Source organism: Durio zibethinus, chromosome 2 (genome assembly GCF_047325235.1).
Source record: "Durio zibethinus cultivar Kanyao isolate XHJ-2024 chromosome 2, ASM4732523v1, whole genome shotgun sequence".
Classification (NCBI taxonomy): Eukaryota; Viridiplantae; Streptophyta; class Magnoliopsida; order Malvales; family Malvaceae; genus Durio; species Durio zibethinus.
This window is the reverse complement of record NC_143163.1, coordinates 13,347,993-13,359,741: the sequence shown is the minus strand read 5'-3', so window position 1 is coordinate 13,359,741 and position 11,749 is coordinate 13,347,993. Positions and strand designations below refer to the sequence as shown.

At 31.1% G+C, this 11,749-nt stretch overlaps 1 protein-coding gene across 1 annotated transcript; it reads right to left on the bottom strand.

The window, feature by feature from the left end:
• Positions 1–3,559: 3,559 nt before the first annotated feature.
• Positions 3,560–7,077, bottom strand: LOC111309316 (receptor-like protein kinase HSL1). The gene is made up of 2 exons (XM_022908389.2): positions 4,473–7,077; positions 3,560–4,274 (listed from the first exon to the last, which is right to left on the bottom strand). Exons 1-2 carry the CDS (start codon positions 7,042–7,044, stop codon positions 3,883–3,885), a joined length of 2,964 nt encoding a protein of 987 aa, XP_022764124.2. The 5' UTR covers positions 7,045–7,077; the 3' UTR covers positions 3,560–3,882.
• Positions 7,078–11,749: the final 4,672 nt, after the last annotated feature.

Sequence of the window (11,749 nt, the reverse complement as noted above, 5' to 3'; positions counted from 1 at the left end):
TTATTCTATGCGCCACTAATATTTAAATTTGTTGTAGTGAATAATATAAATTATTATTTTAGATTAATTAAAACTAATATTTTCCTATTTAAAATATATATTAATATATTTTAAAAAAATACATAAATATGCAAGATAATTTTTTTAAAAAAAAATTTGAAAATATATATATATATATTTTTAAGTTACAGGTACAAAAATTATCATTAAATACCTGTAAGTATGGGGATGCGAATAAATTTAAAATACTCATTGAATATAGATACAAGAATAAATATAATATAAAATTGGATATACGGATGAAAAATACTCTACTCAACCATACCCTATCGACATCCTTAATTCTATCTTTCTGTGCAAGAGGGAGGTTATCATGTCTTTAAAATGTATTTATGTGTGTTGATGACAAAGAACCAATGACTGTGACAAATAATGATGCCGATGAAAGCATTCATGTTGTTTTGTCCCTAGATCCTGCTGAGTTTTATGCATAAGTTTCATAATGATTTTTCATTCTTTTAAGGAATAATGTTGAATTTTTAGCTCTTGATTGCAAAGGTAACCCCACAATATTTATTCGTTTTTACACCAAAAGAAAATTTAGTTATGCAAGAATAAATATGGTTGGCAAAAATGGGAGGTGGTTTGATGTCCACTAGCATTATTGTTGCTGGAATTATGTTGATTTGTGTAACCTTTAAGGTGCCAGGTGTAATCCCAACATTTTTATTCATTGTGGTTATAGCTTTACTAGATGTTTCAGATAAATTTTTGATGAGATTTACAATTATTTTTAGATACTAAAAAGTTATTTATTTTAATAAATAAAAAATTTAACCCACGATATCATGCGGGCTTATTTCTAGTTTAAAAACCTCAAGCTGCATTTGGATGCAACAGAACTTCCAGTTAGATTTAGTTGCCATCCAAAACCAAAAGCAACTGTTTATTATCCAAATTAAACAGTGGTGGGATGCACTTGGCATAATTCAATCACACTATTCCTTTTTTTTTTTTTTTTAACATTTTAGATTCAGTTGAAATTAATTTTATCATCGTGGCAAAACTTTCCAATTTTGTTCTTTTTTTTTTTTTACCCTTAAGCATATAGTGTGAGGACAAAATTGTCCCTATTACTTACTCTTCTTTTTTTTTTCTTCATTTTACTTTTTAATTATAATAAATAATTTTTTTTACAATAAACTAATAAATAAAAAAAATATTTTTATAATTAAATAATTAATTAAAATAAATAATATATAAATAAACATACTAATTTTTATTTCCTACAAATTTTAGTTTAATATTTTTAATAGCTTTTTTTTTATTACTTATCAACACTATTATTTTTATATCTAAATACATATCCAATTATTAATTTGATTTTACAATTATAATAATCAATCTCACAATTAAAATAATTAATTTTTATTTTTATTATTATTTTTAATTTTATCGAAATTAATTTTACTACTAACCCATCTAAATGGACTCTCCAACCGATACATCCCACCGATTTGATCATCGAATCAGATATCAAACTCTTATAAGAGTTCAATTAGTCAAAGACCAATTTAAACCTTCTTCCAATAATCAATAATTTTTTATTATTTATCAAACACTAAAACTTTATATTTATCAACCTGACGTTCATACATAAATAGAATCAAATTTTTTGTGAGCATAAAAATATATGATTCAGAATTTTGTATTTCTCCAAATTAATATATCTCTCAATAAATTTAGCACAAACGAGTGCACGAAAGGAAAAAGTAAGAGGAGGAGAAAACATAGGTTAATTGGTTTAAAAAATAGGCAAGGATGCTAAACTACATTCACCTAGTAAAATATAATATAAAATTTTATCAATTGCGTAGTGACTTCATTGCAGCAGCTTCTCAGTTCTTCAGCCCAACAAAGTATTGGGAATCAGTGCCAATTATTCTTAGATATCAACCCCTTTCCAAATCTCACTTATTTCATAAGAAATTTTTGTACTTTCTTATGGTATGGGTGCCAACAAATTTAATTTAGGCTAAAATAATTATAAAAAAAATTTTAAATTTTGCCCTTTTATAATTTTATTACACTTAATAAACCTTTAATTTTTAAATTATATCCAAATAAATCTGTAATTTTTTATTTATACTTAAATAAGATCTCAATGTAAATCAATCTTTTATTTGAAATAAAAATTTATTATGATACAAATTGAAGAAAAAGAATTTATTTAGATATAATACGGCTTTATTTAGCATTATTGTTGAAAATAAAATTTGCGTTTAAAAGTTACTCTTGATCCAAATACAATGCTAAATTATAAATAAATTTTGACATTTCAATTTAAAAATTTGGTTTTCCAATCCAACCAAAAAAACTAGATAGTTTTGTAGTGAAAAAGTGTGTTTGGGATAAAAAATCAATTTATTGTCCATATATTTCTAATGTTTTATTATTTTATACAAATATTTTTGGACATTTCAATTAAACACTATTTTTTTACAGTAATACCAAATAAATAAAATTTCTCATCACACTTTTTAAATGCACTTTTTCAACCAAGCTTTTTTCAATCACAACTACAATGCTAAACTAACCCTAAAAGACTAGTGGTTAAATTAAAAAATTGAAAAAAGAGGTTTTTAATATTTTGGCCTTTAATTTGTGAAGGAAAAAATATTTATGACTTTCAAAGAAAATAAGAAGAGGGAGCTAATAATATTATCCTCTTTCAGTTCCTCTATTTTCTATTATTTTCAAACAAAATTTGAGTCTATAACCATGAAAGATTGGTTGGAATGAAATGAGCTAATTCAAGTTTATGAATCAGAATAGAAGCGGCCTACAAATTCAAGGAAAATAGTTAGAAGAAGTTTCTTTAAAAGTGAAATTCATTATTAAAAATGATTAAATAAATGTTAAAATCAAAAATTAAAATAGATAGATTGAAAGATTTAAATACATAGATTAAGTGTGTAAAATTTGAAATAATTTTAATAAATTTTTATAAATATTTTTAGATAGATAATTTTAATAAAAATATTGATAAAATTTTTACTATTAAATAAATATCAATTGAATTAAAAATTATAAATAATTTTTTTATATATTTTTAATTTTTACATTAAACTCTATCAATTTATCATTTTAAATTGTTTATCAAAATTTTTATTAAATCAACTTTTAAAAAAAATTTATAAATTTTACTTAAAAAACATCATGTAAAATTTATTCCAAATTCAATAACTAAAAAGCCCAAGCGGTGTCGCTGTCCAGAACAAACTTTTGCTATCCCTAACAGTGAAGACAGAGAGATAGAGCCTTGGGTCCATTATTAATTAAGAGCATCTAAAGTCAATTTTAAGAAGGCATCTCACTATGATGCCAGCCCATGAAGGAGATGAAAAAGGCCCCAACTCACTTATGAAGGGCGGCAACTGAGATTGACCACTCAGCAATCTGCGTACAGCTGGCTACTTGACTCAACTAGCAGATCTGTACTCCTGAATTTCGGTGATGGCATGGGCGCAAAAAAATAAATAAATAAAAGTAGGGAAGATTCAAAATGAGCCACTCAAGCTTTGGATCTTTTTAAAAATTTCCACAAACCACTCGTACAATTGTACTACACTACAGCGGTTGCTTATGGAAATTAATGTTTTGCATTCTTGATTAGTCTGTTTCATGTTTGCGTTGTTACCATTACCTAACCGGAGAAGAAACTCCAATCAGAATTCTAGACACTGACACTGTCCAATGTCTTCACTCAGTGGTCTGTCTATCTACTTGGTATAGTTTTCAAAGTGGGCACTTTCAATTCTATTGCCCTCCCTTGTTACTGTACCATTTCCTCTCCCCCAGGAAATCCTTCAACTAGTGAAACTATACTACACTACCTTCAACAGAGGCTTCCTCGATGTAGTAATATGGGGAGAGCTCTCCACCCTTACCAGCTTTGGACTTGTTCTCCCCACCCGCCTCTTGCAACAATTTGACCACCTTCCGCATTGAGGGGCGGTTAATGGGAAGTGCGTTAGTGCAAAGGAGACCAATATCGAGTACCCTGCAAATTTCTTCCTTGTAGGTGGAGTCCAGTCTGGGGTCGATTACTTGATCCGCACCCTTTTGGTCGCAGGTAGCACAGACCCATTTTACCACGTCTTTCTCCCCAAACTCTGGATCAGTTGGGGGTTTACCAGTAACCAGCTCTATGATGACCACACCAAAACTGTAGATATCACTCTTCTCATTCACTCGTAGGGTATAGGCATATTCTGCATTGAAATGAAGACAAAATTGAACACGAAGCGCTGATATAGATGTTGCAGGAAAGATTACTAGTTACTCTAATTTATAGGGGATTATACTGTCAAACAATGTTCATATTAGCAGGCCAATAAATATTCAAAATGAAAACGGGAAATGAAATTTGGGAAGTAATTCAAATGAACAAGCATCAAGAATTAGCAAACCTGGTGCAATGTAACCATAAGAGCCCGCAATCACAGACATCGATTCTGCACCTTTACCAACTCTTTTAACAATCTTAGCAACACCAAAATCTGCAACTCTGGCACCAAATTCTCCATCTAACAATATATTGTTCGATTTCACATCGCGATGAACAATTGGAGGAACACAGTCATGATGCAAGTAGGATAATCCCTCAGCTGCATCTAAAGCAATCTTATACCTAGTGGGCCAATCTAACAACCCCCCCTTGCTACCATGCAACAAATCCCCCAAGCTCCCGTTTGGCATATACTCGTAAACTAAAAGTTTGCTATCTCCAGCGTTGCAACAACACCACAGTCTCACAATATTCTTGTGTCTAATCTTTCCCAGCGTTTCAACTTCGATTTCAAACTCATCTCTCTCTGTATCAGCACTCAAAGAATCTTCTTTCTTAACTCCTCCGCTGAGTTTCTTCACGGCCACTGCATCACCATTACTAAGCACAACTTTGTAAACTTTGCCAGAAGCTCCACTTCCTATCACATTCTCTTCCTTGAGGCAATCAGCAATCTCAAATTCACCAAAACCAATCTTATGAAATGATCTCCACTTTGATATAGTAGCTCCTTTCTTGTTGTTTTTTATACTCCGGTACTTCATGTAGAACCAAACAACTCCTACAACAAAAACCAAGCCAGCAAGAACAAAAATGGATCTAAGAATCCACAAATAACTCTGGTTCTTAGATTGGCCTATCTTAGGACAAAGACCCTCTAAATCACCACACAATCCGGGATTTCCGACGAAGCTATTCCTATACATTTCCTTAGCATAAAAAGGAGGGAGCTCGCCTGAAAGCTGGTTATTCGACAAATTAAGCACATTCAGCTTTAAATTCTGCAACTCAATTGGGATTTTCCCAGAAAATGAGTTACTGGACAGATCGAGATAATTAAGCACAGGCAAGCTACCAATATCACTAGGAATACTACCGGATAGCCTATTGTTAGCCAAATTTAACTCATTCAAATTCATCCATCCTTTAATTCCGTCCGGGATCCCTCCATCAAGCTCATTTTCACTAAGATCAAGCCTAACCAACTGCCTCAATTTCACCAGAGATCCAGGAATCCGACCGGTGAAGCCGTTTCCACTCGCAGATATCTCTACCAGTGCCTCCAATGAACCGATTTCATCAAGTAACGATCCGGAAAACTGGTTGTTGGAAATTGACAGAACTGAGAGGTTATGAGCACTTGAAATCATCTTTGATATTTGCCCACTAAGGGAATTTTCTGCAAGCTCAAACAAGAATACTCTGGGTAGTCCCCAGAATCCGTCTGGGACCCGACCCGAGAAATGGTTGTGCTTGAATCGAACCCGGCCCAAGCTCCTGCAATTGCCTAGGCTTTCCGGGATTTCGCCAGAAAATGAGTTGTAGATCAGAACGACATCTTCTAATTTCCCCCTTGCGCACAAATTCTCCGGGATTTTACCAGAAAATTGATTATAAGACAAATCCAGACTTAGCAATGGCGAGTTTTCACCGAGTTGACGGGGCAATGGTCCACTGAGTTTGTTGTTGAACAATTTCAGCTCGTACAAGTCTTTTGACCGAGTTATGCTCTCTGGTAAAGTCCCTTCAAGCCTGTTATCAAAAAGATTCAATGACTCAAGCTGTAACCCGCATAATTCAGTCGGAATTGTCCCGGTTAACTCGTTCATGGACGCGTCGAATCGCTTCAACGTAGTTAAATTCCCCATATTCAACGGCAATTCACCTGATAAAGAGTTGTTATATAACTCAAGTTGCTCAATGCTTTTCAACTCGGTAATTGAACTAGGGATCGACCCAGTGAGCCGGTTAAAAGACAAATCAAGGTTTATAAGCCGAGTCAACCGACTGAAACTAGAAGGAATCTGACCCACGAGATTACAGCCGGCGAGAAAGAGCTGCTCAAGATTCGTTAGGTTACCGAGTTCGCTCGGAATATGACTAGGTGAAAACGGGTTATAAGCGAGGTCGAGTTCTTTGAGAGTCGAAATGTTTCCCAGGAAAGGAGGAAACGTTCCGTCGAGGAGATTTCCCGCCAAATTTAACAGCTCGAGCCGTTGGAATTGTCCGAAACTCTCGGGAATTTCGCCAGAGAAATTATTTCCAAAGAGAACTAAATTTTTGAGCATCCGAATTTTGGCCAGGGAGTCAGGTAGGGAGCCCACAATGAGGTTTTGTGAGAGATCGAGGGTCGTTAGATTTTGACACGTGGAAATCTCAACGGGCAGGAGTGAGTTGATGGAGTTGTTGACGAGAGAGATGGTGCGAAGAGAAGGGAGGCGGCAAAGGAAAACCGGGAAAGGTCCAGCGAGTTGGAAGTCAGAAAGGTCTACTGAGTCGACTCGTCCGGTGACCGAGTCGCAGGAAATGCCGCTCCAATTGCATGGGGTGTCGTCTCGGTCGTTCCAGGAGGTTAGGGCGTTGGTTGGGTCGGAAAGGCTTTGTTTGACTCGCTGGAGGTACAGACCTTCCTGGTTTAGAGCAAAAGCAAGTGGCAGAGGATTCAGAAACAGAAGCAAGAATACTAGAAACATTGTTTCCGTTCCTGGGTTCGGCCTTTTTTTTTCGGCTTTTGTATTTTTTATGGTCTTGGATTTTATAGAGTAAAAGCAGAAAGGGGAGATCGAGACTGGAGAGTTGGCTTTCACTTAATCTCTTTCCACTTTGTGTGTGTAGTTTTGTGAGTTTCAGGACATCGTTTGAGACTGCGCCTTCACGGTCGCTCTCTGATACTAAAATGATTTAGTAGTGCCTTAAATTATAAAAATTTGATTTTAATAGAATTTGAATTCAATTTGTGTTATTATCTAATCAAATTTAAATTTAAATAATTTAATTTTTTTATCAAATTAAATTTAAAATATTTTTATATTTAAATCAAATAATTTATAAATTTAATCAAAATTTTATATTTTAATTATTTTAATTAATAAAATATTTTAAATTTACATTCAAATTTAAATATAAATAATTAAATTTTTATTAAATATAAAAATTAAATTTATTTTTATATATTAATCAAATCTAATAAATAAATTTAAATAATTTATTTTTTATCTTCAAATTTGAATTAAAAAATTAAATTTGAATTTTAAATTTTAAATTAAATTTAAATTTAATACTGTATTAATTTAAATTTGTTAAACTTTTAATCAGAGTCGGGATTAGATTTGGGGTCGGGGTCGAGCTGGAGGCGAGTGGGACCTTTGCTCGGATGAGACAGATTACATGGGGATCATGTGCAATTTGGATAAATTTTCTAGTCCAAAAAGTTGTTTGAAACTTGGACATATGATTCAAACATGGGAAATTTTGCAGTCAAATGAGTCAGTAAGGACAGTGCTTTTGGAAACATTTCCAGTAGATAATTATTACTTAGACGGTTAAATTAAAGTGTGTTTAAATTACAGTCAGACAACGAGCTGGATTCTCTGCTGTTTTAGTTTAACTCCCAACAAGTACTCCACTGTAGAATACTAAAATGGATCGTAATGCTATGCTGTTTTTACTTTGATTTCTCGTGAAACTAATTGGCTCCTTCTTGTTCGCTTTTATATTTTTACTTTACAGGATGTGCTAAATCAAGCGGAAATGCTAAAAGTAACATGAAAAATGTACTAACCTGAAGAAAAAGAAAATAAAACAAAAAAAAAGAAGATTTTGAAGTTAAAAAGATTGTTCACCCAACCTAACATTATGGATTTGTTGAAATTTAATTATTAAGGTTTCTAAGCTTTTGAGTTCTGAATATAAAATTTATTTCAGCTCATTTATATCATTATTTTTAAAAAATAATATTTAAAAAATTATAAATATTAAATTTTTTATTTTCATGTTATGATTTTTTTTTGTTATGTTTTTGTTACGGGATGATTTGATTTACAATGATGGAATGTCAGGCTATGAGTACTTGGATTGGATTTTTATTAAAGACAAAATGACGTTTGAGAACGTTTCTAGATGATAGAATTATTCGGATGAGTTATTGTAGTAGCAAGTGATTTTCTAGAATGCCAACATTATGCAGCAAGGAATAACAAGGTATCAATTCTTGTGAACTGAAGTTGTAAGCAAACAAGAAAGAAATTTGTTCGACCCTTGCAATAAAGGGGGAGGGGATTGCTGACTAGACTCGAACAGGAATAATGATAGAGTTAAAAGAAAAAGAAAAGTAAGAACATAATTATTGCAAGAGGTCAGGCGAAGGGCCAATTATAATAAAATTATAGGCCAATGGCAAGAAAAAAAAAAAAAAGCATAACGATAATATGCCAGCTTTAGAGTTCTACTGATCTGTTGCCAATGTGAAAGGGATATTAATATATGGACCTAAAGCCATAGATTTTAAATTTATGATAAAATCCTTCAAAAGAGACCGGTGGGACCTTTGTCTGCATCTGGAGTCGATAGACTTTGAACATTGAAGTTTGAAACATAAAAGGGCAAGTTTGAATGAAATGTGAAGATGCATCTCGTCAAAATTGTCATCGTAATGACAAACAGTGGCTTCCAATGCATGTGATATTATTTCTATGCTGTCTTCAAAAAGTAACTTAAATCAACTTTAATTAGATTTTTATTCATTGAATCAGAATCCGAGGGTTTTTCTTTTTATTCTTTCTTTTTCAGGAATTCATTTTTAGAGTAGAATTTGCACATGTTATAACAGTTGATTCCTAATTATCTCTTGAGAGAAATTATCTCCAACTCCTAATAATTTATAATACATATATATGTAATGTTCTTTTATTATTTTTATTATAAAATTAATAAATATACAGCGATGCAATTAAAAAAAATTGAAACTACGCACGTGCAATTGACAAATTGGCCTTAAAAGGAAGGGCCCCATTGGGCAATTGATTGTTGAAAAACGTTGCTCATTTTTGTGATAGCCAATGATGAATGCACATCACCATCCTCTCAAATTTCCGCAGTTTATAATTGTTTGGTAAATTAGAATTTTGATACGTCCAAATCAGAGCACCGCTCAATTTCCCAAGACGAGGCCTGCTCTTTTTGACCGTTAAAGTTCCAGCAAGTGCATTTAGATAATATTCATCATTATTACTCATTTCGTCTCATTAATTTAGCAATTTTTGTTAATATTTAGATTTTGTTTGATGGGTATTTTTATTATATATTTTTATTACAAATAATAATATCAACTAAATGAAACTATCATTTTAAAATAATATTTTTTAGTGAAAGCTGAATCATTGATGAGAAGTTCTAAGAAATTCAGACACCAATTTCATTCCTTCTCCTCTCTAATGAGTTATAGTTTTAAATTATTGAATATACACGTGTTCATCGTAAAATAAAAATAAAAATAAAAATAAAATTGCATGTCATGTTTAAATCACATTACTACTTGCGTTTTTACGAAGAAAACACAGGACACATGTTTTGCCCTTTTCATACTTTATCTTCTTTAAAGGTTTGCATGGATATTGACACGACATCACAATGCAACCAATGATAATGAAGCAGCAGCGTATGATTGATAATAATACTACATAGAAATGTTGTCTTGGTGAGTTTGGTCAGTTTATTAACTCTGTTATATGTACAAAACTTATGGTACATTTTGGATAGGTTAGGAGATTAATTTCAATAAACTTAAAAATAATGATAAAAGTGAGATTAAATATGATAGTGGTGAGATTAAAATTAATAGTAAGATATGTATTTGGATGCAAACACAATAATTATAATGTGATGAATTATAATAAAAAAGAAAAATAATTATTAAAGATATTAAATTAAACTTATATATAATTTTAAATTATTTAACATTTATGAAAGTAATTAAAAAATATTAACATTATTTTTATGTCAAATAATAATTTTTTAATAGATAATTAAAAAATAATAAAAATGATAGTAATATAAAATGAATTTTTTTTTTTAAATTTAGGTATCTATTGAGCTCTCAACTTTTGTTATTTACTATATATTTGATTACTAATCTATACATAAATTTTATTTATTAAGTGTTATTAACTTATCTAATTCTAGATGAATATATTTATTATTTATTTATATTAGTTTAAGGTTTTTAAGGGACATTTTAAGAAAAATATTAATTACTTAAGGGTAAATTTTGGACAAAATAATAATAATTTGATAAAAATGAAATGTTATTTTTTAAATTCAAAAAAATTAATTTAATTTAATTTTTAAATATAAAGATAAATTTGTTTTTAAAGAATACCAATAAAGATAAAAATGTCCAAAACATATTATAGACACCCATTTGTGTTCGGACCCAATTGAATTGATTTCTATTGTTATTAGTATTTTTGTTATTATTATAATATATATTATAATATGATATTATGATATACTATTATAAATTATTTTTTTTTCTTTTCTTTCTTTTCTTCTTTCTTTTTGGCTCCAATCCGCATTGAATAAGAAAATTTGGAATCAAAATCTCGCCAGTTCAGTCAAAGTTAATGCAAAATCATATCAATGTGATTGTTGAAATTTGAGGATCTAAAATCACACTTAGATAGAATTCAATCATGGGATTCAAGCCTGAGATTGATTCTATCTATTTCCTAAAATCGTCCCTAGAACTCCCTATAAATTGAACTAGTATTATAGGGGACGAGCACACACGGAGAGATTTTTTTAGAGAAAAAAGATTTCAAAAAATTTTGGCAGTAGGAATTTCTAGAATTTTGGTATTGGGATTTGGGTTTCGATTTGCAGTTTTGGGCTTAAATTTAGGCTTCTAGAGTAGGTTTAAGGTTTTAGAAGGTTTCGGAAGAGATTTGGAGCTTTTTGGAAAGGTTTGAGGATTTTTTGGGTTTTTCTAAATTTTTTTGGGATTTAGAAGAATTTATGAATTTTTTGACAAAATTTTCTAGTGATAGTTGAATTTTTCGATAGGATTCCGACTACTTTTCCAAAAACTAGCAAGATTTACAGTTTTTTATTGAACTTCTTGATGAATTTTTGAGAAATCGATGGACTTTTTAATTTTTGGTTGAACTTTTTGATACTGTTCTTAGGGTTTTAAAGAGAAGGTAGAGGATTTTTTGGCTAGAGAGAGAGGCTATGGGATTTTTAAAGCAAAAAAATGCTGAAGCTGACTTATATATTACCTTCGCATGACGTCATTTTGGGTGATTTAGGATCTGCGTGTCGACCTGCGTCAACCCGACCCGAATCACAAAGTTTCCTTTTCTTTTTTTTAGTTTATTTTTAGATTTCAATTTATTTATTTTT